Here is a 24838-nt window from a genome sequence, read left to right as displayed (position 1 = left end):
CCCTCCAGCAAGGCGTGGCCTAGAGCTACTGCCTACGGCTTCTGACCCGGAAGCAGATCTCTGGTACTCCGGAATCAGTATTTATTAGCAGCATGGGTATAAATTTGGAGGGAGCGGGTTCATTTCCTTTTTTGCATCCGAGGGTACGAGTGACTTACGTTTACGGGAAGCTTTGCTGTTCTAGGGAGGGCAATTGCGGAGCCGGGGGCCCACGTGGCTCTTCTCGGGTAAGGAATAGCCCAGCAAGGTGGGGAAGGGGGAGCTGAAAGCAGCTTGTCTTCGCTGCGGGTACTCGGGCTCCGGCCATGCCCCAACCTCGCGTCCGGGGCTCCGCGGTGCGTTTGTCGCCGGAGCCTGTCGGGAAGGGGGCTGAACCGGCGTCGTCTGAAAATCACCCGCGGTCTGCACCCGTGGCCACGGGTGAGACTACGGCGCCCACAGCTACCAGGGGTCTTTAAGCTTATCTCCCATATACTTGAGTGTGGGGGATAAAACCCAGGCCCCGACAAATGCTAAGGCGTAATTGGAGGCGGGGGCCGGCGTGTGGGGAAGAAGGGGCAGGACCTCCACTGACTCTGCTCTTCTCTCCCTGGTCTTAGGGCTTCCCAGCCCCTGGAACAGCCTCTTCCACATCACGGTACAAGCACGGAAAGCTTCGCTATGGGGACCCACGTGGACTGTCCTTGACAGCAGTGATCCAACCTCCCACCCCTGCCCCCGTCACAAAATGAGTCTGGCAGAGTCTGGGCAAACTGACCTGTATTTATGAAGTTACCTAGTTTATGACAGACCTTGTATTGGGGGGGGGGCAGACTAAAAGGAAGTGGTCCCTGCCCTCTAGGCTCTGTGAGTGAATGGGGGAACAATATAATCTGCAGAAAGTAAATAGAACTGGTGAGACAGCTAGATGGCACAGTAAATAGAGTGCCCGAGCTGAGTTCAAATCCAACCTAAGACACTTACTGTGTGACCTTGGGCAAATAACTTAATTTGTTTCCCTAGGAGGTAGTTATGTGGCTCAGTGGATAGAGTGTTTGGTTTGGAGTGAGGAGGACCCAAGTTTAAATCCAGCCTTATTTGCTAGCTCTGACCCTTAGTAGACTTCCCTTAATGCACTGAATAAAATGGAGAACCACTCTAGTACCTATGCCAAGAAAATCCCATGGACAGTATGGGTCCAGCAAGTCACACAACTGAACAACAACAAAAATAGAAATAATAAGGCTAGAAAGAGTACGAACCTCTGAGATCATCAGGAAAAGCTTCTTTTAAGAACCTCACCTTAAGGGGAACCCCAGGAATCTAACAAGTGCTAGGAAGTGACAGGCTTCCAAATGGAATGTTTTGGTAAGCCAGTTTGGCCAGAATATGGAAGTGAATGTGCCTGGAAAGTTAGAGTGGTGGATTGTGAACGATTGATGAGCCACACAGAAATCTGTGTTTTGTTCTAGGGATATTAGGGAACTACTGAAGCTTCTTGAACTCAGGGAGGTGATGTGGTAAGACCTGTATTTGAGGAATATCATTTTGGTAGCTGTGTAAGGAAGAATTGGAGAAGGGAGAGATTGGAGGAAGGCAGGGAGATAATTGACTCCTGAATGAGGATAGTGGCAGTGTGAGTACAAGAGAAGGGATGGATGTGGAACAAGGTCAGATATGGATATATGAACTGGAGGGTAATGGGAAAGTAAGGGCTATTTGGAGGAAATTTTTTTTGACTATTTTAAGTTGGGGATGCTTGTAGGGTATCCATCAGAGCTGATTAAATAACCAAATGAGTACAGAGAAATTTAGTGTAGAAATCCAGGGTACCTGTACAGTGGGACTGGCTTTCTGCAAATGCTTTTTTTGAGACTGGAGAAAAAAAGGGAGAGGGGAGGTATAGAATTGTGGATTAAAGAGCCTACCACAGATGACTCATATGTTTTCTAAAGTCCCTTCCATTTTGCAGTAAATGTTTTCCTTGAAATCTGTGTGCGCAGGGACCAAACCCTTTGGAGGGTTTGGGGTACATTCTTAGTACAGTACAACTATTTGTTGAATGGATAAATTAGGGATTTGGATTGAGTTGTATGGAGGAAGGTGATTGCTATATTATTTTGGTAATTTTTTTTAACCCAGGAGACTAATAAAGCTGAATTAACCAAATATGATTTGTTGGAGTTTTTTTGTTTGGGGGGGGATATTCAATTTGAGAAGCTTCCATATTACTGGCTCTGGGTGCTTGTTATGATTTTCCATTTCCCCATTAGTGGATTAAGAGTTGTATTAAAAGTCTCATGGCTCTGAGGAAACATAAGACACTGCACCTCTATTGCACAATCCTTGTTGGTTGGCCTGCATGCAGAAAGTCTCTTCCCACTCCAGACCATCTTCTAAGTATAAGTCTGTGTTAGGCCCCTATTCAGTAAATTCCAATGGTTTATTGCCTCCAAGGTCCAATCCTTTGGCTTTAAAGTTCTCCATAACCTGGCCTCCAACTACCTTTCCAGTATTAACCTTCCCACCATGTACTCTTGAGATCCATTACTGAGACTGTTAAGCTCTCTTTTACCTTGTTCTTTGTAGCCCTGGTATTTAACAGCGTCTGGGCACATATAGTAGGTATTTAATGCATATTTGCTGACATAGCAACTAATGTGCTAAACTGTAGATAAATTTGAGGCTAGAAACCGGGAGGGTCCAGGCTTCTTTTGATACTGAGAGTACAAATTATAATTATCCCTTTATAGCCTGGTAGTGGGGGTAGGAGGGCCTAAACGTTCTAAATACTAAAACAGATTAATGGTGGGAGGATCCATACACTGGAAATATCCAGCAGAGGTCATTCATCCAAACCTCATTTTTGCCAATGCCCAGAGAGAGGGAAGAACTCTGCAAAAATCATAGGAAATTAGCAGACAGTACTAGAACACATGTGCTATCATCCCCTGGCAGAATTTAGGTCATTTAGCAATCAATTTGGCTCTTCCATATTCCTAGACTTGGAGGCCAACAGGTCATAAGTCTGCCATGGGAAAAAACCCTGAATTTTGAAGGTCTCAATTTCTTCATCTATAAAATTAGGGGCTACATTGTTTCTTGGAAGAAACCTCAGCTCAGTTTCTCCATCTGTAAAAATGTGAAAACAGTCCCTGCCCTCAAGAGTATGAAAATCAAGTGAAAGTATATATGTGTAGAAGCAACTGATGCTGATAACTGCAGCCTGATCCTGTCCCCATTGTGGTCTTCTGGTACTTAGGGAGAAAGGACAGGAACACCCCTGACTGGGTGCTGATCAGCCTTACTCCTGGCTGGGCACTGCCCCTAGGACTAGGCTATGATTGGTTGATGGTAGACAATGAGGCTGTGATGTCAGCCTGAATAGAGGTGTGTGAAATGAGGTCTCAGCCTGCCTCAGCTCAGTAGTGCTGCTGCCTAAGACCACAATCATGGTGAGTTCATGCCTCCCCTCCTCTTCTGTTCTCTGGGAGGGGTCACAAATTTTTTTTGGTGTACATTACACCATAGTGAGGAAGGGTAAAAGAAGGGAGAATTGTTGCCTAGGGCCTGTTCCTTTGGCTCCGGGAGACCCTAAGTAGCACCTTCCCTAGGGGAGGCCACTAGTAACTTAAATAGAATGGTAGTGGGGTGTGTATGGGCCCTATTCAGCCCATTAAAAGTCTCCCCTTAGGGCAGCTAGGTGGTGCAGTGGATAGAGCACTGACCCCAGAGTCAGGAGGTCCTGAGTTCAAATCCAGCCTCAGACACATAACACTCACTAGCTGTGTGACCCTGGGCAAGTCACTTAACCCCATTGCCTAGCAAAAAAAAAGGCTCCCCAGGGGCCGCTAGGTGGCGCAGCTGCAGAGGACCTGAGTTCAAATGCGACCTCAGACACTTGAAATGTACGAGCTGTGTGACCCTGTGCAAGTCACTTAACCCTGACTGCCTCACAAAAAAAAAAGTCTTCCCAGATTCTTGTCTGCCCTAATTTGTCTCACCTTTCCCCAAAAAGACATCTGGGTTCTAGGCCTGGTTCTGTCTCACAGGCAGCAAAGTGACCTCTGGTAAGTTATTTTTCTCTCTGGACTGGTTTTATTCTCTTTATTATGTTAATATATTTCCTTTCCCAGCCCTTTCTTCCCTCCCTGTAAAAGGCTATAGAAGAGGAAAAAATATAATACTGTAGTGTTAAGAATAACTGGGATGTGCACTTTAGGCAGGTAGGTAGCACTATGGCTAGAGTGCTGGGCTTGGAGTTAGGGAGGCCTGAGTTCAAATACAGCCTCAGTTACTAGCTATGTGACCCTGAGCAAGTCACCTAACCTTGTGTGCCTCAGTTTCCTCATCTGTAAAATGAACTAGAGAAAGAAATGGTATACCACTCCAGAAAATCCCAAATGGGGTCACAAAAGGTTGGACACAACTGAACAACACTCCTTAAGAAGCCTGAATCTGGGGTTAAGAGAACCTTTACTAGCTCAGTTGATGACCACTGCTAGTCTGTGTTTGAATGAATGGAGAGGTGTATGAATGGTCTGGTCAGAGGGTACAGGCTTCCAGAAACTCCAAATAGGCAATGTGACCGTGACCTAAGCACTCAATCCTGGAGCGTGTGATTTGGGCTTATCCAGACCCCCATGGTGCAGGATGACTAAAGAACAGGCCCTGGGGGGATTGGCCAGAAAATGGACACTTGCTCTGGTTTGTCCCACTTTCCTCCTTGTAAAGAGGCCAGAGTGCTTGCCTTTTGATGAATTTACTTAGCATGCCTTCAAAGATTATAGAGCACTCAAGGGCTGAGTTCCTTTCAGAAAAGGAGAGAGAGGACTCTTGTATTGACATACTATCAGCCTCCTGCTGATGCCCCTGGGGCAGGTTGGGGAGGTGAAAACGAGAGATGGGAGAGAGGATTGCATCTTCTCCTGGTCACTAATCCTATGTCTCTATTCTGTTATTGCTTGGGGGGAACTTACAGAGTGGTGGATATGATCTCAACCTCTTTGTCAGCCCCCCGGACTGTGCCTTGCTTTGTTCTGTCTGCCATGGGGTCCTCAAGCGACCAGTGAAACTGCCATGTGGTCATATCTTTTGCAAGAAATGCATCTTAACCTGGCTGGCCAGGTAGGACATGCAATCTTAGTCACAGCTCAGTGGGAATGAGTGTAGGCATTTTTACCTATCTCAATACAGGTAAAAATGGGAGCGAAGACAGGATTAAAGATAAGTTCCACTTTAAGAAAAGCTATTATACAAAAAATCCTTTTTAGGAAGGTCCCAGTCCATGACTAGCCCCTGGCCAATTCCAACCCATTGTCCTTCACCCTCATCTTTCCTTTCCTTCCAATACTGAGAGGAAATACTTGAGACCAAGGGAAGGAATGCTTCCTCAATGCATTCTGCTAGCTAATAAGCTAACACATTGCAAAAGGTCAAGGAAACATTTGTCCAGAATACTCTGTGGTGGGTAGGTGGGTGTGGATCATTTCCTAAAGAACATGCCTGGTAAGCTGGCCTGTTGGCTCTCTATCTCTTCCCCCAGACAAAAGACATGTCCTTGCTGTAGGAAAGAAGTGAAGAGGAGACTGATGGTCCAGGTGCACAAACTCAGAAAAACCATTGGCCGCCTGCAAGTCAAGGTATGGCCTTACCCATCAAACAAACCAGGAAGCAACTTCTTTACTTTTCAAGGGTCTGGGGAAAGGAAGGAGCAATGTAACCATTGATGGCAGTTTCTCGATCATCCACACTGGGAAAGGGCTGGGGACACAGATCATACAAAACCACTCCTTTCCATCCAGCATTTGGAGGCAGATTGGTTTGGTCCAGGCATCAGGAAAGGATATTATCAGTAAGAAGTGGCTGAACTTGAATTTAAGCTCCTCAGAGCTACTCACTGATCTTTTCCATCTTTTATCTCTTGTCTCTCTTCTTTCTTGTCACCCTCTCTCTTTCCCCCTTCCATTTTCCTCTCCCCTGTCTTCTTTATTTCTCTCCCCTCCCCCTCATCTCCACCTTTCTCTTCTCTGTCTTTCTTTGTGTCCCCGTGCTCTCTGTCCCTGTGTCTATACAGTGCAAGAATTCCCAGGCTGGCTGCTGTGTCACCTGTCCCCTATCTCAGCATAGGATCCACCTGGACTCCTGCCCTTTTGAGTTTACCCCCTGCCCTAATGCAGGCTGCATGGCTAGGGTGCAGCGGGCAGCCTTAGCAGAACATGACCGGAGCTGTGGACACAGGCAACAGCAGCACTGCCCCCTCGGCTGTGGGGCCACACTCACAGCTGTTGAAAGGGAGAACCACAATTGCTATCAGGAGCTCCGAGAGGCACGGGGCCGCCGGAGAGCGCAGGGCCGTGCCTTGGACTCCGTCCTTCGACATCGAAGGAGGCGGATCCACCGGGCCACCGGCCTCACCCGAAGGCAGCTGATCCAGCTGGAGACCTTCCTGGAAGAGGAGGAAGAGGAAGGCATGGATGTGTCCAACATCAACACCGAGGCACCCAGGGCTGCTATGTGATGCCTGCCCAGCTGGGTGGTCAGGACTCCTGCCCAGATCCCCTCCCCTGGGGCTAACCTTCCCCAGAGAAAACTGGGGAAGACCAGGTTACTATGACTGTAAATAGAGAAGGATGAATAAAGGTGGAGCCCAAGGGGTCCCCAGCATTGTTCTTCAGTCTTGCGATGGGCCCCCCCCATACACACAGAGTACCCCAAGTTACATTTCCCTCCAAGGACTCCATCTCCTCTGAAAAAACTACTCCATTCTCATGTCCTGCAGCCTTGAGAAGCACCCCGCTTCCCCAGGAAGCTGTCTATGCTGCCCGGAGTATACCCCAACAATATTATCTATAGCTGATATTTACTCTACTAAAGTTTTCCAAAGTTTTATTTCATTCTCACTTGATTTGCCACAACACCCCTGTTAAATAGACAACATTATCATCCCCATTTTATGGATAAAAAAAAAAAAAGCTCAGAAAGAGATTAATTTGCCCTTCATCACATTTGCTGAAGCTGAGATTTAAACCTAGGTCTCTTCTTATAGTTCAGTAGCCCCAAAACATCTTTTCCTTCCTCCATTGACCAGTCTACACTGCTGAGAGAGTCTTATGTAGTCTGAAGACAATCTTTCAAGTTCCAACACTGCTCTGAAACACTGCCCTGTCTACACACTGTCCCCCAAACCCTTCTGCAGCCTGTGTCTCTTTGAGATAATCCCCAAGCTCCATATATTACTAGGACCTCCATGGCCCAGTCTCCACTGCACCCTATTTCTGTTGCTCCAAGATACCCCTACTCCTTTTTTTTTTTTTTTGGCTAGGCAATGGCAGTAAGTGACTTGCCCAGGGTCACACAGTAAGTATCAAGTGACTGAGGTTGGATTTGAACTCAGGTCCTCCTGACTCCAGGGCCAGTTCTCTATCCACTGTGCCATCTAGCTGCCTGGATACCTCTACTCTACAAGAACTCCTCCCCATGTAGATTGCCCTAAAGTATGGGCCCTAAGCGCAGAGTAACTGGACAGTGCAAATTACCTCCAAATTTAGAGATTAACAGAACAGTCTAGTAGGAAAGGTCAAAGTCAGGGGCAGGGGTGTGTGAGGGATTCTAGTATGAGGTGACAGTGATTGCATTAATGAAGTAGAACCAGGGTCTAGGCTGGATATGAAGGAAAAAAAATCTGACCTGTCAAAAAACATTTGAAGTATTGTTAACAGCATGTTTTAGAGCTGGGCTGGGAGAGAATAGACACCACTCCTCTACACCCATCCCCAAGAGCATGGTTGGGGTTTGGAAGAGTATTAAGAGATGGGGTCTGGTCTAAGGAGTCTAAGGAGGGAGACATTAACAAGCTGGAACACATTCTGGGAAGGGTGACTAAGAAGAGGGTGAAAAGACTTGAAAGTGCCTCATAATGCTGGGTGAAACCATAAAGCCAGAAGTTAACCTATTTTTTTTTCATTAATCCCTTTGGCAGTCTGGTGAAGTCTATAATCTAAGTTTTTAAATGCATAAAATAAAATAGGATTAAAAAGGAAGTCAATTATATTGAAAATGGTTATCTAAATATTTTTAATAAGTTCCTGGACTTATTTTTAATAAGTTCATGGGCTAAGAACTCTTGCAATAAAGGAACTTTGAAGTGCTCCTCCCTCAGTGGAGATGTAGGCTTCAGTAGTCAGGGGGAGTGGATGTGAGTGATCATTCTTCAGGTATTTGCATAGCAATCATTGAAAAGGGATTAGATTTGTTTGATCACAAAATACAGAACTAGGACCAGTGATGGGAAGCTCTAAGAAGACATATCTGGTTTATTTAAGGAGTAACTTCTGTCCAACAATGGAATGGGCCACCTTGGGAGATTGTAGTTTCTCCCATCATTTCAATTTTAAAAAAAATTTGTGAAAAATTAGCAAGTATACACTTTATCTCTGCTCCTACGTCTCCTTCCCCTTACCCCTACTAAAAAAAGAAAAAAAACCCAAAACTTGTAATGTGATGAATGAAAAGTCTGAAAGACATAATTTCTGGGTAATTAATAATCAATTTATTAATTATAGATAGCGAATAATAAATTGAGGTCAGCAGACCTCTCCAAAACCAAAGACGCCCCTTGGAGAACATTGATTGCTTAAAAGCCTTTGGAAAAGGAGTGTCCCACCCCCCCACCCTCCCCATGGAAATCAACTCTGATTGGTTAACGATCAGTGGTGGACATATTAATGAGTAAATGGGCAAAAAGTCTTCAGCTCCTCCTGCTGAGAACTTGACCTAATTTTGAGACTTAGCCTCCTCCAACAATCTGGACAAACAAATCCATCTCTACTCAGACCGCTCTGACTGGTTTTCCCCTTCATAGGCTGGATCACCCTAAATTCTAAAGGACAGGGGCTTGTCTCTTAAGGGCAAGGGCTCTCCTAGACTGGATTCTGTTTGTAAGGTGTTTTATTTGGGTGGGGTCCCACCCAAGATTGAAAAGCATGTATCCTAAGGATTTGGAAAATCTTGGAAATATCAGCAATGTTCTTCAGAGACTGGCTGAATAGCCTAAGGGGGGGGGGGGTTGGTTTTTTCAATGAGGGAATAGGAAGAGGAAACCTTAATCTTAATTTAATAACTGGTTATTAATATAAAAGTCATTTAAGTAACAAATATACACAGTCAAGCAAAAGAAATCCTTGCATTGACCATTAAATAAAAATTTCAGTCTGCACCCTGAATCCATCACCTGTCAGGTGTGGGTAGCATGTTTCATCAAGAGTTCTCTGGAATCAGTCTTGAAGTAGAAACAGAATGACTCTCGCTGGTCCTACTCAGATGGGACCTGGACTTCAGAGTTGACTGTGAAATAAGTTCATACAAGTTAATCTCATAGATAACCTCTGGCATTGAAGTCTTATACAAAGACTGTGATTGCAGGCCACAAGAGGGAGACTAGGAGACCTGGGAAAGGTTGACAGATGAACAAGTGAGACTAGAACGGGTGAGGCTAGCTAGCATTTCTATAGCCCTTTAAGGTTTGCAGAGCACTTCACAGGAGTTATCTTATTCCAGCCTCAAAACAACCCTGTGAGTTACTGTTACTATCTTCGTTTTGCAGATGAGGAAACTAAAGCTCAGAGAGGTTAAGTGATTTGCCCAGGACCACACAATCAGTCGATAACCAGTCACTGAACATTTATTTATTTAATTTTAATAATGCTGAACATTTATTAAGCGCCTACTCTATACCAGGCACTGTGCTAAGCAACGAGTGTCTAAAGTGGAATGCGCACCCAGGTCTTCCTGAGTCCAAATCCAGCTTCACCTAGTGGCGTAATGAAGAGCTGAAGGTTGTGGGCAGAGGGATTTCTGCGTTCGTAGCCCGTCTCCACTGTCAGGAAACTACACCACCACCATCGCTTCATCTATACTGCTCTGAGGATCCTCCCACCCGTTATACACACACAACTCCGTCTACACCACCTCCCTCCCCCTGCCCTGTGTGGGGGAACCAGGGTCTCTATAAAGCAGTCCCTCCCGCCACCCCCCTCCCCCGGGCAACAACCTGGCCCGCCTCCGGTGACGTAACCCGTGACGCCATCATGGCGCGCCGGAAAGCAGGAGCCCCGCTATCCGCTACCCTGCCGCACGTGGCGGGGCAGGCGTTCCGTCGCTGGGCAGCCGCAGCTGGGGTCGGGACCGGAACCGGGATGGCGGAGACGGCCGGGACTGGAGCTCGCGGTTTGCGCTACAAGAGCAAGTGAGGCGTGGGCTGATCAGGGCCAAGCCGGGAGGGTTCGCGGACGGGGCTCGGGGAGAGGGGCGGGGAACGGTGTCCGAGGGGCCGAGGTCGGGGGGGGGCGGCGGGGCCCCCCGGGCCTGCCGTCCCCCAGCGTGGCCTTTCCTCCCCCCGCAGCTACGCGGTGCAGCGGCGAATCGAGCCTTTCTACAAAGGAGGCAAAGTCCAAGTATGAGCCCCGGGGCGGGGGTCGGTGGGGGCCGCACAGGTGGGAGGCGGGCGCTTTGGCGACCAAGGGAACGGGGCTGAGGGTCACCTCTTCCCTGCTCACTCCCCTCCCCCGCCTTTTTCAGGCTTCCAGAGATGGACAGCTCCTGTTCTGCGTCTGCGGCTCTGGAGTGAATGTTGTGGACGCCACTTCCGGGAACCTTGTGAGGACCTTACAGCAGGTGAGGGCGAGTTCAGTTGAAGATCCTGGTGGGGGCTGGGGGAGATGCTGCTAGGGTCCTTCCAGCCCCCACTCTCAGCCTCCGTGTCCTCATCTGTAAAATGGGGATGATAGCAGCACCTACTTCACAGGGTTGCTGTGTGTAAATAGATAGCATGTGAAGTGCTTTTCAGACCTGAAAGTGCAATTTTTTTTGTTGTTCAGTCTTTTCAGTCGTGTCCTACAGGTTACCCCCCTGTGTGTGGGGGGGTATGTCTTGGTTAAAGATACTGGCGGGTGGTTTGCCATTTCCTTCTTCAGCTCATTTTACAGATGAAAAAATTGAGGCAGACAGGATTAGGTCACTTGCCTAGGGTCACACAGCTAGTAAGCATCTGAGGCAAGATTTGAACTCAGGTTTTTTCAACTCTGGCACTCTGACAGACCTGGCACTCAGTATAAATGTTAGCTATTGTTATAATGTACATTCCTTTTCTTTCCTACATCTTCCTTCAACTTGTGTCATATCTTCCTGTCTCTTTTCCTCAGGAAGACCAAGAAAACATCACAGCCTTTGATCTCAGCCCCAATAATGAGGTGTGTGTGGTGGGGGAGAGGGTGATAGGGGAATTGTTTCCTAGACCCCTGATCCTAACCTTATCCTTTCTTTCCCAGATCTTAGTTACTGGAAGCCGTGCATTATTACTAACTCAGTGGGCGTGGCGTGAAGGCAATGTCTCACGTGTTTGGAAGGCTGTACACACAGCACCTGTGGCCTCCATGGCTTTTGACCCAACATCCACTCTGCTGGCCACAGGTAATCAGTCAACAGATATTTATCAAACATTTGCTGTGTGCTAGGTCCTATAATGAGTGCTGGGGATACAAAGACAAAAGTCTTGTTTTCGAAGAGTTTACAGTCTGGCCAGGGAAGGCGGTACGTACAGATACGAAGAATAGATACAAGATAATTTTGGAGAGAAGACACTAGCAGCTGGAAAGATCAGGAAAGGTTTCATGTAGAAGATGGAAGCCTTGAAAGTAGGGATAAATGCATTTGGGGTCTAGGTAGCCAGTGTAAAGGCAAAGAAACAAGAGATAGAGTGTCCTGTTCAAGGAACAGCCAAAAATCTAGTTTAACTGATCCTTAGAGTTTGCCAAGGAGAGTAATGTAAGGCAAAGGTGGAAGGTTGAGGTCAGGTTGTGAAAGATCATCTAAAAAGTGACAAATGGAGGTATTTATATTTGGTCCTGAAAGTAATGGGGAACAACAGGAGTTATTATTGAGAAGAAGTATAATATCAAATCTGTACTTAAGGTAATTTTGGAAGCTAGGTGGAGGATAGATGTGGGGAGAGGGAATGCAGAAAGACCTATTGAGGGTTGTTGTAATTGTTGAGCGGAAATGTGATGATTCCCTGAACTAGGTTAGGGGCTTGCATAAGTTAGAGAAAAGAGGATGAGTTTCAGAGATAGAATCAACAAGCTTTAGTAATATTGAGTGGAGGAGAATAAGGATTTGAGGTGTACACTGAAGAGAAAGATGGTAGAATCCTTAGGCAAAATAGGAACATTCAGAAGAGGGAAGAATGGGGGATACAGAGATGATTAGTTCTCTTTTGGACTTAGTTTAAGGTATCCACTGGACGACAGTTTGAGTATCTAATAGACAATTGGTGATTGATATGTTACCAGCCTCGGAAGAGAGATTAGAGTTGGATATATAGATCTTAGAGTCTTCAGCAGAGAAATGATAAATACATCCAGGTGAGCTAATGAGGTCATTAAGAGAAAGGCTATAGAGAAAAAAAGATTCCAGGTTGGTCGTAAGCTAGAGCCTTAGGGAACACTCGCCATCATGGGGTGGTATAGATAATAAGCCAACAGAGGAGACTAAGAAGGGAACATCAAACAGGGTGGGTGGTGAACCAAGAGGGAAGAGTCTCATGAAGCCCAGAGAAGGGAGAATATGTCATCAGTGGGTCATCAGTGTCTTGCTGTAGAGGTCAGAAAGGTGAGGATTGAGGAGGGGAATAGGGAAAGGCTTTCAGATTTGGCAATCAGAAGACTGTTGGTGACTTCGGAGAAAGCAGTTTTATTTGAGTGATGAGCTTGGAAACCAAATTTCAAAGGGATGAAAAATACCTCAGAGGGGAGGGAGTGTAGGCAGCATTTTCCAAGAGTTTGACTGGAAAAGGAAGAGATATAGAATAATAGCTTGAGGGGATGGTAGAGTCTGGTGAGAGTTTTTAAGTTAGGAAGGATTTTGGGATGTTTGTAGGCATCAAGGAAAGAGCCAGTAGATAAGAGATTGAAAGAGAGAAGTGTTATGCAAGGAGATGGGAGGGGTTGAGGTCAAAGGTGTATATTTAGAAGACAAGAGGCAGCGAGGTGGCACGGTGGATAGAACACCAGCCCTGGAGTTAGGGGGACCTGAGTTCAAATCTGGCCTCAGACACCTAACACTAGCTGTGTGATCCTGGGCAAGTCACTTAACCCCTTTGCCTAGCAAAAACCAAACAAACAAGAAAGACGAGGTTGGCCTGGGGGTTGGGGGGGAGTCTGCCTTTTCATTGGAAGGGAGTGGGGGATGATATCAAAGGTTGTGAGATGTGGAGAAAGAGGGAAGTCACAGAGAAAGATGAGTTGACATTCTCAGGTATCTGGGTTAAGGGAGGAGAGTGTAGGGGGCTTAGAGAGAAGAAGTTTGGAAGAACCAATGTAGGGAGTGGTGCAGACAGTTAATTAGAAGGGAGGATAAGGATTACCTTGCTACAATGAGGTCCCAGTTGAGATTCGATGACAAATTTGTACTGGACCTTGTCCAGGCAGTTGTGTGATTCCATAGGTCTGTTCACCTGAGTGAGTAAGAATAGAGGAGGGGGATGATGGAAGTCATCCAGAGTCAGGGTTTGGTGAGGCGTGAATGGCAACAAAACAAGATGTACCCCCAGGAAGTTTGGGGAGAGGGACTGAGTTGCCATCCTGTATATTGCTTCTCATTTTGTCCCCCAACCCCATGTTGCGCTCTCGCTCTCTCTTTCTCTAGGTGGCTGTGATGGAGCGGTGCGTGTCTGGGACCTGGAACGAAGATACGGGACCCACCACCTACGTGGCTCCCCTGGAGTTGTCCAGTAAGTCCTGGGTTCACCCCGTTTTACAGATGGGGTCATTAGAGTTGGGAGTTGGGGGGGATTGGGTCTGGGACCCCAGGATCTGGAAGGAGCCCGAGTTAGGTGACCCCTGTCTGATCATCCCCAGCCTTGTGACCTTCCATCCAGACCCTGACCAGCTCCTGCTCTTCTCTTCTGCCATGGACTGCACAATTCGTGTCTGGGGCCTTCAGGCTGGAACCTGCCTGGCCATGCTAAGCAGTCACTACAGCCCAGTCACTTCACTGGCCTTCAGCGATGATGGCCACACCATGGTCAGGTCAGTGGCTCGGGAGGAGCCTTATATTTGGATCCTGGGTTTGGGAAGAGGAGGTCCCTTTTTCTGGACCCAAGGAGATGGGATGGGTGCTGACTGGCCTCAAATGTTCTCCTGGTAGCTCTGGCCGGGACAAGATCTGTACTGTGTGGGACTTGAAGACTCGGACATCAGTGAAGACAGTCCCTGTTTTTGAGGTGGGTCTGGGGTAGTAGGAGGGGAGAGAGACCTGGGATCAGGCCCAGAGTTACTGACTGACTGACCCTCCTGATCCTCTTTCTCCTAGAGCGTGGAGTCTGTGGTGCTGCTTCCAAAAGGGGAGGCGCCTGCCCTGGGTGTGAACACCCTGGGGCTGCATTTACTCACAGCTGGAGATCGAGGCGAGTGGGGGGGGGATTCTGGTGGAGCGGGGAGAAGCTCCAGCCCATGTCCCAGGATTGGTGGTACCTGAGTTTCATCCCCAACACGCTCCAGCTGTTTCCAGTTCTCCCTCTCTGATCTGTTTCTCCTTGTGTCTGAAATAACCTCTTTTGTGTGTGTCTGGTCTAGGAGTGCTTCGGGTATGGGAGGTTGAATCTGGGAACTGCATGCTTACCCATAAACCTATGCTTGGTGAAGGTGGCCCTGGGCGGGAGATCACACACTGTGCCCTGGTCCCAGCTGCCGGGCTGATCTTGGCTGTCACAGCTGAGCACAACATCCTCCTTTATGAGGCCCACACCCTTCGCCTTCACAAACAGGTTGGTGCTCTCTGACCCTCATGGCCACCACCCTCGGTTTCTATATTCTAAAGGTGTGTAAGGGATAGGGGGTGGTATTCCTTGCATTAATTTGTTTCTCTTCCTACCCAGTTTGCTGGCTACAATGAGGATGTGTTGGACGTGAGGTTCCTGGGTCCTGAAGATTCCCACATTGTTGTTGCCACCAATAGCCCCCGACTGAAGGTGTTTGAGCTGGAAACATCGGATTGCCAGATCCTGTGTGGGCACACGGGTAAGCCTTGACACTCCCCCTACCCCTTCCAGTTCTTGAGTCACCCTTGGCCCTCTCATTTCTTCTGGATTATAATCCCTGACCCAGGACTCCAGAGGTTTCTCCAGACCTTGAAACTTCCCTGACTAAACAGTGGTAGGGATGCCTCATTCAAGTTTGGGGATACCCCCTGGCAGCCTCTTACTGCTGAAAAGAACACCAAATCTGACCCGAATTCAAATCCCAGCTCTTCTGCTCACTGCCTTGCAACCCTTGGGCAAGTCATTTCCCCTTTGTTGGCCTCATTTTCCTTATGTGTAAAGTGAAGGGGTTGAGCCAATTCCTCAGGTCCCATTTGAGTTTAAACCGTGATTTTCAGTTCCTTTCCTCCCCACAGACATAATCATGGCTTTGGATGTTTTCCGGAAGGGTCAGCTCTTTGCCAGCTGCGCCAAGGTGAGGACTCCCCTGTGGAGACAGGGAGATGGGGGGGAAGGGGGTAGACCCCGTCTTTCCATGTTAACCGCTCTTCACTTCTTCCACTTCCCATGTCCCAGGACCAGAGTGTGCGCATATGGAGAATGAATGTGTCTGGGAAAGTGCATTGCGTAGCCCATGGCTCTGGCCACACGCATGGCATAGGCACCATCAGCTGCTCCAGGTACTGCACTCGAGCCCCAGGACCCACTTACATCAGCTCTAGCTCATCCTGACTGTGAGCTGCCCCTGCCTCCTCTCCCTCCCCATGTTCAAGGAGTTCCCAGTCTGAAAAGAGGCTCTCCCAGAGCCTTTCCTTTAGAAGCTCATGGTTTGAGCAGACAGAAGCAGCAAGCAGACACTGCCCCTGCCCTCCAGGAGCTCACTGCCTTTAGGGAGACAGAACTTAGACCTGGGAGAATGAGAAAACGGGGCAAGACAGTCTGTGCACAAGATCTGAGAATGTGTGACTTGGACTCTAGAGTAAAGCTGTTGTGGCCTGGTGCAGTCAGGGAAGACTTCCCGGAGGGAGGGAGGATAGAAGGAGCGGGTGCTGGGTTTGGAAAGACAGATAAATGAAGAGGGAGGAGATGAAGGAGTTTAGCATCTTAGGAAAGAAGAAACTATTCAAACAAAGGTATGGAGCCAGGAAAATGCAAAACTACATTCAGAAATAGTGAGTTGTCCAACTTGGCTAGAATGCAGGAATTTGAAGCAGGGGCTTCAAATGAAAAGAGATGGGTTGACTAAGCAGTAGATAGCCAGGCCGGGACTCAGGAAGATCTGAATTCAAATCCTGCCTCAGACATTTACTAGCTTTGTGATCTTGATGGAGTCATTTAACCTCTATCCTACCTCAGTGCCCTCATCTGTAAAATAGGGATAACAATAGCACCTATGTGCCAGGGTTGTCAGAGGCTAAAATGAGATATTTGTAAAATACTTTATAAATCTTAAAGCACTATGTAAAGGCTAACTATTATTATCCTTTAAAGAACCATTCAGGTTTGGGGAATAGGGAACCATTCCCATCAGAGCAGTATAAGGCAGACTAAAGGCAGGGGCGTGACTTAGGAGCCTGTTGCAGTAGTTCTGGGGTGAGAATATGTGACCTGAGTTAGGGTCAAGGCTCTGGAAGTGGAGAGTGGGCTACAGACGTGATGAATTCTGCATCTGTTTCATCTGGTGTCAGGCTGAAGGAGGCCTTCCTGGTTACTGGGAGCCAGGACTGTACAATAAAGCTGTGGCCCCTTCCTGAGGCAGTGATGTCCAAGAAAGTGACCCGAGACCCCAACTGTGACCCTGTTCCCCTCCAGGCTCAGGCCACTCAACGTGCACATGACAAGGTAACACCAGGACAGGAGACTGTCCTCTGGAGATTGGGAGGAGCCACAGTCACTGCCCTCACCCCAATCACAGCTTCCCTTTTCCCCTCTGTAGGACATTAACAGTGTGGCTATATCTCCAAACGACAAGCTGTTAGCATCGGGTTCCCAGGACCGAACAGCCAAGCTGTGGTCCCTGCCTGACTTCTCCCTGCTGGGTATCTTCTCTGGCCACCGGCGAGGTATATGGTGTGTTCAGTTCTCCCCCATGGACCAGGTGCTGGCCACAGCCTCAGCCGATGGCTCCCTGAAGCTTTGGGGTCTACAGGACTTCAGTTGCCTGAAGGTAATGCTCCTTATAGCAGCCCCTCAGGCATCCAGAGTGAGTAAGGCTGAGCCTCTGCCCTCACTCTGCCCTATGTCTCACTCCCTTTTCCTCATCCCCAGACGTTTGAGGGTCATGATGCATCGGTGCTGAGAGTGACCTTTGTGAGCCGGGGGACACAGTTGCTGTCCAGGTCAGTTGGGGCTGGGGACCGGGGCAGGGGTCGTGGTCTGGGAGGTCTGACCTGGGACTCTGATGCTGCTTCCTTCTTGGTCATTGCAGCGGCTCAGACGGCCTGCTCAAACTCTGGACCATCAAAACCAACGAGTGTGTGCGGACGCTGGATGGGCACGAGGACAAGGTGTGGGGGCTGCACTGCAACCGGCAGGACGGAGCAGCTGTGACTGGAGCCAGCGATGCTCGGATCCTCCTCTGGAAGGTGGGTAGGCCCGGACTCCCGGCGGTGGGGGAGAGTTCTTCTTGGCCTCTCCTACCCTGGGCTGAGTGACTCTGTTTCCAGGATGTGACTGAGGAAGAGCAGGCAGAAGAGCAGGCCCAGCAGGAGGAACAAATCCTGAAGTAAGTCCCAGGGATGACACCTGCTTCATCCCCCGTGCCTTGCCCCTCACCCAGCCTCCCCCACTGACTTTCCACCTCCCCCCAGGCAGCAGGAACTCTCTAACCTGCTCCAGGAGAAGCAGTACCTTCGGGCCCTGGGTCTGGCCATCTCTCTGGATAGGCCGCACACTGTGTTGACAGTTGTCAAAGGTCAGTGACTTCGAAGGGCCAGAAGTAGCAGAAGGGAAGGGATGGGGTTGCTTGGGGAGTGACTGAGATCGAAGTGCGTGTAAATGCCTGGCGTTCTCCTCTTTTGCTGTACTTACCCTCCCTGCCCCACGTAGCCATCTTGAAGGATGTCGAGGGTCCTAAGAAGCTAGAGGAAAAGGTGCTAAGGCTCCGGAAGGACCAGAAAGGTCAGTGCCCACCAGGCCCAGGCCCAGCAGTGCCTTTGGGAGGGTGTGGAGGGAGGGAGGCTGAGCTGGACCCTGACCTCTTCCCTGGCCTGTTCCCAGAGGCCCTGTTGAGATTCTCAGTCACATGGAACACAAATTCCCGCCATTGCCACGAAGCCCAAGCTGTGCTAGGCGTCCTCCTACGGCATGAGAGCCCCGAAGAGCTGCTGGCCTATGAGGGAGTCCGGGCTGCCTTAGAGGCACTGCTGCCCTACACCGGTGAGTGACCACTGGACCCTGTACTAGAGAATGGCCTCTGTGGAGAGGGAGGTGCTCAGTCTGGAGCCTGGTGGCAGCTGACGTGGGGGCAGAATCTGTCCTCGTCTCTTCCTTCACCTGCCTTCCTCTCTCCTCAGAGCGACACTTCCAGAGGATCAGCCGGACGCTGCAGGCTGCCATGTTCTTGGACTTTCTGTGGCAGACTATGAAGCTACCTGAGACCTCAGCCTCCCCAGCCCTACAACCTTTGTAACAACATGTTGTATAAAAGTTTGTCAGACCTCACAAGCATTTCCCTTATCTGGGACTTGACCCTCCCTTGCCTGATCAAAGGGGTCAGCTTTCAAGCACCTTCCCAAGTACATCCATAGGATTCATGTCCCAGATGCCCCTGAAACATGGGCCAGACTCGGGGACAGAGCTCCCTGAGCCCAGTGGGTGGTGTGGTATGGTGTGGTGGAAGAGGAATGTGTGTCTGCCTGTTTATTTTCATTTCCTGAGTCTCACTCTGGACTCAAGCCATGCTTTGGGAGGGAGATAAAGGAGCAGACCTGGGCTCTGCCCCAAGTGAGTTCACAGCAGGGGAGAAGGGAAAGTGTGACAGTGGATAGGTCATTGTATTTGGAGTCAGAGAGTATTTCCTATGTAACCTTAAATGAGTTAACTTCTCTGTTCCTTTTTTTTTTTTAAAAAACAAATAAGGAAGTTAGACTAGATGACTTTCTGCTCTAAATCTGTGATCCAGACCCTTCCCTCAGGGAGTGCATACTCTGGGTGTTTTACAGGACATCAAACCAGACTGGGAAACCTGCCTGAGTGTTCCAGGAGCTCAGGGGAGGCATAGATCATGGCCGTAAGAAACCATTTAACACAGGCCTCTCATTGTCTGAGAGAACTCAGGCCCAGGGAGACAGATGACTTGATTGAGGTTATAAGGGCAGAAAGTGGCAGAGTAGAATTTGAACTTGGGTCTTTTTTATGGAGGAAGCAAGTGGATCTAAGGTTACACATGGGGCAGAAACACAAGGTTGGTGCCACAAGCCTTTGCTTTGGAGGTGAGGAAGGGAGAAATCAGGCAGCTCTTGGAAAGGATCCTTTATTCACACGTACAAAAAAAATTTTTTTAAACAAAACCATTGAGTACTTAGTCCCACAGGGACGAGGCCTTCTAACACAAAGCCAGAGGTCAGGGCACGGGAGAGGGCAGGACTTCACAGCCTGGCATCCAAAGAATTTATCTGGGAGTCTAGGCCAGGCAGTTTGGAGGAATAAGAAGCAGGGCTGGCTAGGCATGGCTTGGCCGAGGGTAGGGCTGGTGCAGGGATCTCTAGCCCAGAATCCAGTGTGGGCACGGGAGACCTCCGTGTCACTGGACGAAAAAGGGCCTTGCGGGTCACTGAGCAGCAGCTCCGCAGGATGTCCCCTCGCCTGGGCCGAGCGGGCACGACAGGTCCAGAGCCAGGGGCCGCCATCGCGCTGCTCTCCCCGTTGTCACTGCCCGAGCCCGAGTCTGAGCTTGAGTTTAGGTTGGTGGGCGGAGCAGGCTGGGGGTGCGGGTGGAGGCGCCCCTCCTCAGGTTCGGCTTCAGTTCCGCTGGAGGGTTCTGGGTCTAGGTTGGCCCGGGTCGCGTTCAGGAGCATGCCCAGCCCACTAGCGTTCACGGGGTCCGGGCAGAGCAGCACTGCAGGTAGCAGCCCCAGGCGGCCAAGGTACCTGCGGGAGTAGGGGGCTCTTTATGCACGTGTACACACGGGTTTGGGGAGGGTGGAGCGACACTTCCTGTTCTCTTTCCCACGCCCGTATGAGTCCAGTCTGCACCCGTACACACCTGCACTGCCACCAGCCGCACTCAGACTCCTGTAGCACAGTGACACGGGCCCCCGCAGGCACAGACAGCTCGTCTTCCCGGCTGCTTACGTAAGCTCCGGTGGTACAGAACGGCAGCCCTGGATGGGGTGCAAAGGGGCCATGCCCGTCATCCCCCACCTGCGTGCTTGATCAAGGGTGCTATTTCTTTCTGGGGTAGCCTTGGGTCACAGGATTCCCCATGAATATTGGGAGATTTCTGTAAGTCACTGACCAGGAGTATGTCTCCTCTTCCCCCAGAACAAGCTAGGGATACAGGGTCATAGGGTTCAGAGCTGGGAAGAGCCCTAAAAACCATCTGTTTTACAAATGGGGAAACAAATACTAGGGAAGTGTCTACAGCTAGTAAATAGCTGAGCACAGATTCCAGCACAAGGTTGACACTCATAGCAGCGTGTTCTCTCCCCATTCCCTTTGTTGAATCACAGAAATGCCAGGTCCGGACTAAGCATGCTGGGCACTTACCACTGCAGGGTGTCTGAGGCATCTCCTCACATCCCTCTCTTGGAGATACCTCCTCGAGGTAGGGTGCAGGAAACCAAGCTATCTGCCTGTCCTCATTCTCCACCAGCCACCAGCCTGGAGAGTGAGGAAGGGACATTGTACAGGGATGTAGAGAACCCCACCCCTAAAACTCAGCAAGTTAGAGGGAATAGGTTTTACTTACATGGGGTAGGAAGGAAATACAAAGATAGTTGCTTATTGGTACTGACATGTATCGATGGGCACATGTGGACATACCCTCCCTATCATACGAATTCCCAACATTTGGAGGATCTTGCTCCACTGTCAGATTAAAGAACCTGTCCTTCCCCCTTGTGTCCCCATCTAAGGGTTCCCATTCCTTCCCCAAGGCTCAGATTCATGCCCCTGGGGTCCCCTAGGGATAAAAATATATTTCCTATGAATGCCCCTATCCCCCCAAGCTAATACTTCCATTTCCCCAGGGTTCCCATCCTCTCCCCCCCCCCCCCAAAAAAAGCCTAAAAATCCTATCCCTGTGTCCCTGTTTCCTGGGGCTAAGACCCCCATCTCTTGAGGATCTCCACCAACATAAAGTCTCCTCCTCCCCACCCCACAGGATCCGGGGTGAGGCATCCATCCTTACATCTTCTTTATGTCCTTCCCCCTACCCCAGTCCCCCAAGCCCTCCTACCTGTGGGTTCTTTAAGCAACACATCTAACTCTTCTCCAGCTCCAGCCTTAAAGAGCCTGCCCCTGGTGTCCTGAGTGCTGAAGTTATCAAGGCACCGGAAAGTCTGGGCCTCCAGGTTGTAGATGTCTGGCTCTAGGGCCGGGGGCTTCTTTGGACTCTGTTCTGGCCTCTCCCAAGGGGAGGGCATGATCACCAGGCTTTGAGGAAAGATCCAAGATAACCAGGGTAAGACACAGATGAGATGGGTTAGCTTTAACCCTCTGGAGTTGGGACTTTTCTAGACCCAGTACCAGATTTTCTGCCTACCCCCAAGCTATCTCCATGTGGAACTTCCTCCCCATCTCAGCTCCTCCCTCTGTTCTACTTAGCCTGGCATTTGGGCTTCCCACCTAGCATCATCTCTTTTTCATTCCTCACCATCCTCAAGGACGTCAGATTCATTTCCACATCCAGACCTTTGCTCAGACTGTGTTTCCTATCTGGATTGCCTTCCTGCTACACCTGTCATTTCCCTTAGCCTGGCCCTACCCATTCCTCAGAAATTAGCCCAAGTCCACCTTCCACTTATTCTCGACTTCCTCCCTCTTACCACTCCCCAGACTGGTGCAAATACTAGAAGAGTTGTTCAGTGGAATAGGGTAGGGAACAAGTCAAGGACTTGTGATTTCATTGACATAAAGGGGAACTCCTGATACTAATAGAAGTCAGCAACTTACAGTGTCAGAGAGCCTTACCCAGTATGTGTCAGAGGCAGGGCTTGAACCCAGGCCTTCCAGGTTTCAAAGCTAGCTCTCTATCCACTATACCACACTGCCACCATGCTAGACTTGTTCTGCTTGGCCCCATATAGCACAGTTTGATTGGGCCAAGGTGTAAGGGTGGGAGACTCCTTACTAGGAGATCAATTCCCACCAACTATAAGGAAGAACTTAACAGGATTGCTTAGATATGTAACAGGAGGTAGTGAGTGTCCTGTCACTGGGAGCCTTGTCAAGCAAAGGCTGTACAGTTATGAGGGAATTCCTACACTGAGACTCAGAATTGGAAACAAATTCTGAGGCCTTTCTTTTAAATCCCATCTCTTCCAAGAAACATTTCCCGATGCAGCCCATGCAGATCTTTCTCTCCCTTCTCTCAGCTTCCCCAGCTAATCCCCTTTTCTGCGACCTCTCTGCATGAGTCTGTTTCTCCCAGTCAGATTGTGAGCTCCCAGACCTCCAAACCTTCACAGGGTGGGCATGAAAGGTTGATCTGATTAGGAAAACTGAGCATATGGGGACTCACAAATACCTGTTCTGGGGCAGGACAGGCTCCAGGTCCCCAGGCTGGGGCTGGAAAAAGCCAGTGACCACCTCACTTTGAGACACTGTCTCTGTGACCCTCAGAAGTTGCTGAGAATAGGCTTCCAACAGCCGTAACCTGGCCAGTCCTTTCCGTGTCCTTCCACTGGGGAGAAGTACTAAGGCATCTACAGGAAGAGCAGGGATCCCTATGAAACCCCAAGGCCCCCACTCCCCTCAGCCCTGAGCCCCAGACTCCCTTCTTCCTTCCCATGCTCCCTTATCCCTGGGATCCCACACCCTGAGGTTCCAGGACCCTTTCTCAGGCTGACCCAGTGCCTAGAGGTCTGCTTGGCCCCAGAGTTCCCCCACCCACCTACCCCCTCCCTATCACCAGTCCCCTAACCTTGAAACTTGGGGAGGACACAGTCTGAACTCTTCAGCAAACCTGCCTCCAAGGGAAAAGTGTCCTTCAGCGTTTTCTGTGAAGATAGATTCAGGGTCATGGTGTGGCTTTAAATAAGGGAGTTAGGTGATGAAGGAGTAACATATGGTCTGGGAGGGAGGGAGCCCCTAGGTTCAAGGGAGTCATACGGTAGCCCCCAGAATGTAGCCTGACTATATATCCCAGGATCAGACAGGGTGAGGGGGTTGATTCTTAAGGGTCCCATTGGGTTGTGACTGGGATGGTGTCTCACGTGGAATTGGCGGAACTCCTGGAAGGTCCTGTAGATGAGGCTGTCATTGCCGTCGGACCAAAGCACCGAGAAGATGAACAGCTGGGGCCAGGAGGGTGAAGGGGAGGGATTCAGTAGATTCTGGCATTACCCCGGCCCAATTTTCCTTTATCTAGCTCAAGAAACACCCCTCCTGCCCTATAACAGGACTGAGTACAGAGGGTGACCCCTACCCAATTTCATGCCCCCCCCAAATAGCCTCTTTTTCTACCACATACCCAAACATTCTATCCCTAGCCCAAACCTGGAGAGGAGAGAGAAGCCATGATAGAGAAAAGGAGGAGACAGAGACTTGGGGGGCATAAATGGGGGAAGAAAAAGAGATACAGGTCACAGAGGAGTCGAAGGGACTGTGGGAGACAAGGTGCCAAAGATGATGAGAAAAGAGTCAGTTCAACTGGTGAAACAGAGATGGGAGCAGCAAAGAGAGACGGAAGGCAAAGAGAGTGGAAGATGGGAGAAGGGGGAGATACACCTGGGGAGATGCGAAGAGCCAGGCTTGGGGAGAAAGTGGAAGGGAGAGTCCCAGGAATGAGAAAAAGGATAAACATGAGAATGGATCAGAGAAGTGGGAGTCAGAGAAGGGAGACAGATGTGGAGATGAAGAGACAGGGGAGACAGGAATAAAGGGAGACCAGGATACTGAAAAGCAGAAAAATGGGGAGCCCTGGTTGGGGGAGTAGAGAAGAAATAGAAAAACTGGAGAATAAACAGATCTAAGGGAAACGAAAACTGGTATGACAGGGATAGGTATCAGCAAACTAGCTGAGCATTACCTGAGGACGCCTGCCCAGCATAAATCCCACCCCTCGAACTGACTCTGCCTGCCGGGTACCAGTCATCCTGTTCTATGTGATTCCCTATGCCCTCATCCCCTTCTTAAATGGATGGAGGGAGAGGGTGTGGCTAGATCCAGAAGTACACCTCCTGGCAGGCTGCCAGGCAGCTTCCAATTTGACTGTCTCCTCCCTGCTACCAGGAAGATCTACCTGGGGCTGGAGGTGTAAATTCCCCAGGAGGAGTCTCAGGATATCTTCCTCCTGACCTCTCATGTGAGGTCAGAGCCTCAGAGGCAGGGGACTGTTCTAGGTGTGGTTTGGCTGGAGACAAATCCCCTCTCTCAGTTTTCCGAGACCTGGGCCAAGGACAGCTGTGGGTAGAGTAGAAAGAATGCTGGAACATAAACAGTTACACCATTTAAAGGTGAAAGGAGGGTAGAAAGATACTATCACTCACAACTATGGTGAGGGGATGAATTTTTAACCCTCTGGGACACAGAGAATATCACGCATGGTAAAATAGACTACTTAGATGACATGAAATGTTTGCTTTTACACACACACAGACACACACACTTTGTTCCAGAACCTATGCCCTAAAGAACTTAATCTTTTCAGCTTCATGTGTG

At 49.4% G+C, this 24838-nt stretch overlaps 3 protein-coding genes and 1 non-coding gene across 6 annotated transcripts; 3 read left to right on the top strand and 1 right to left on the bottom strand.

Moving 5' to 3' along the window:
• Window positions 1-379: 379 nt before the first annotated feature.
• On the top strand, window positions 380-511 carry LOC114044003. Its single transcript, XR_003569166.1, has one exon. It is a non-coding gene; the product is annotated as a small nucleolar RNA ACA64 (small nucleolar RNA).
• Window positions 512-4845: 4334 nt separating this feature from the next.
• On the top strand, window positions 4846-6547 carry RNF151 (ring finger protein 151). Its single transcript, XM_027862700.1, has 4 exons — window positions 4846-4860; window positions 4961-5106; window positions 5525-5621; window positions 6056-6547. Exons 1-4 carry the CDS (start codon window positions 4846-4848, stop codon window positions 6497-6499), a joined length of 702 nt encoding a protein of 233 aa, XP_027718501.1. The 3' UTR covers window positions 6500-6547.
• A 3579-nt stretch (window positions 6548-10126) lies between these two features.
• TBL3 (transducin beta like 3) lies at window positions 10127-18676 on the top strand. 2 transcript variants are annotated; one of them, XM_027863291.1, is made up of 22 exons: window positions 10127-10225; window positions 10382-10433; window positions 10558-10653; window positions 11181-11228; window positions 11307-11448; window positions 13681-13765; window positions 13893-14063; window positions 14182-14257; window positions 14347-14440; window positions 14610-14800; window positions 14912-15053; window positions 15430-15488; window positions 15590-15693; window positions 16702-16855; window positions 16950-17180; window positions 17282-17352; window positions 17442-17598; window positions 17680-17738; window positions 17824-17927; window positions 18062-18133; window positions 18233-18391; window positions 18529-18676. In XM_027863291.1, exons 1-22 carry the CDS (start codon window positions 10176-10178, stop codon window positions 18642-18644), a joined length of 2433 nt encoding a protein of 810 aa, XP_027719092.1. In that variant the 5' UTR covers window positions 10127-10175; the 3' UTR covers window positions 18645-18676. The 2 variants fall into 2 exon arrangements, with proteins under 2 accessions (XP_027719092.1, XP_027719093.1); XM_027863292.1 differs by lacking the exons at window positions 10127-10225; window positions 10382-10433; window positions 10558-10653 and having other exon boundaries at window positions 11182-11228; window positions 13913-14063.
• Window positions 18677-19102: 426 nt separating this feature from the next.
• Window positions 19103-24505, bottom strand: NOXO1 (NADPH oxidase organizer 1). 2 transcript variants are annotated; one of them, XM_027863119.1, is made up of 8 exons: window positions 24420-24505; window positions 23392-23472; window positions 23100-23175; window positions 22704-22881; window positions 21414-21610; window positions 20723-20836; window positions 20220-20337; window positions 19103-20104 (listed from the first exon to the last, which is right to left on the bottom strand). In XM_027863119.1, exons 1-8 carry the CDS (start codon window positions 24480-24482, stop codon window positions 19603-19605), a joined length of 1329 nt encoding a protein of 442 aa, XP_027718920.1. In that variant the 5' UTR covers window positions 24483-24505; the 3' UTR covers window positions 19103-19602. The 2 variants fall into 2 exon arrangements, with proteins under 2 accessions (XP_027718920.1, XP_027718921.1); XM_027863120.1 differs by lacking the exon at window positions 24420-24505 and adding an exon at window positions 24207-24266.
• Window positions 24506-24838: the final 333 nt, after the last annotated feature.

This window comes from Vombatus ursinus, unplaced genomic scaffold (genome assembly GCF_900497805.2).
Source record: "Vombatus ursinus unplaced genomic scaffold, bare-nosed wombat genome assembly UNPS02014770.1, whole genome shotgun sequence".
NCBI lineage: Eukaryota > Metazoa > Chordata > Mammalia > Diprotodontia > Vombatidae > Vombatus > Vombatus ursinus.
The sequence above is the reverse complement of the archived record's forward strand: the minus strand, read 5'-3'. Positions and strand labels throughout refer to the sequence as shown.

Coding starts and splice junctions, on each gene's coding strand:
- RNF151 (XM_027862700.1), top strand. Junction 5,107..5,524: donor ATCTTAACCTGGCTGGCCAG/GTAGGACATGCA, acceptor CTCTTCCCCCAG/ACAAAAGACATGTCCTTGCT. Junction 5,622..6,055: donor TTGGCCGCCTGCAAGTCAAG/GTATGGCCTTAC, acceptor GTGTCTATACAG/TGCAAGAATTCCCAGGCTGG.
- TBL3 (XM_027863291.1), top strand. CDS start 10,176: ATGGCGGAGACGGCCGGGACTGGAGCTCGCGGTTTGCGCTACAAGAGC. Junction 13,766..13,892: donor GGCTCCCCTGGAGTTGTCCA/GTAAGTCCTGGG, acceptor GATCATCCCCAG/CCTTGTGACCTTCCATCCAG. Junction 17,599..17,679: donor CTCGGATCCTCCTCTGGAAG/GTGGGTAGGCCC, acceptor CTCTGTTTCCAG/GATGTGACTGAGGAAGAGCA.
- NOXO1 (XM_027863119.1), bottom strand. CDS start 24,482: ATGAGAGGTCAGGAGGAAGATATCCTGAGACTCCTCCTGGGGAATTTA. Junction 23,473..24,419: donor ATTTACACCTCCAGCCCCAG/GTAGATCTTCCT, acceptor TCCTGGCCCCAG/CTGTTCATCTTCTCGGTGCT. Junction 20,338..20,722: donor GCCTCAGACACCCTGCAGTG/GTAAGTGCCCAG, acceptor CACCCCATCCAG/GGCTGCCGTTCTGTACCACC.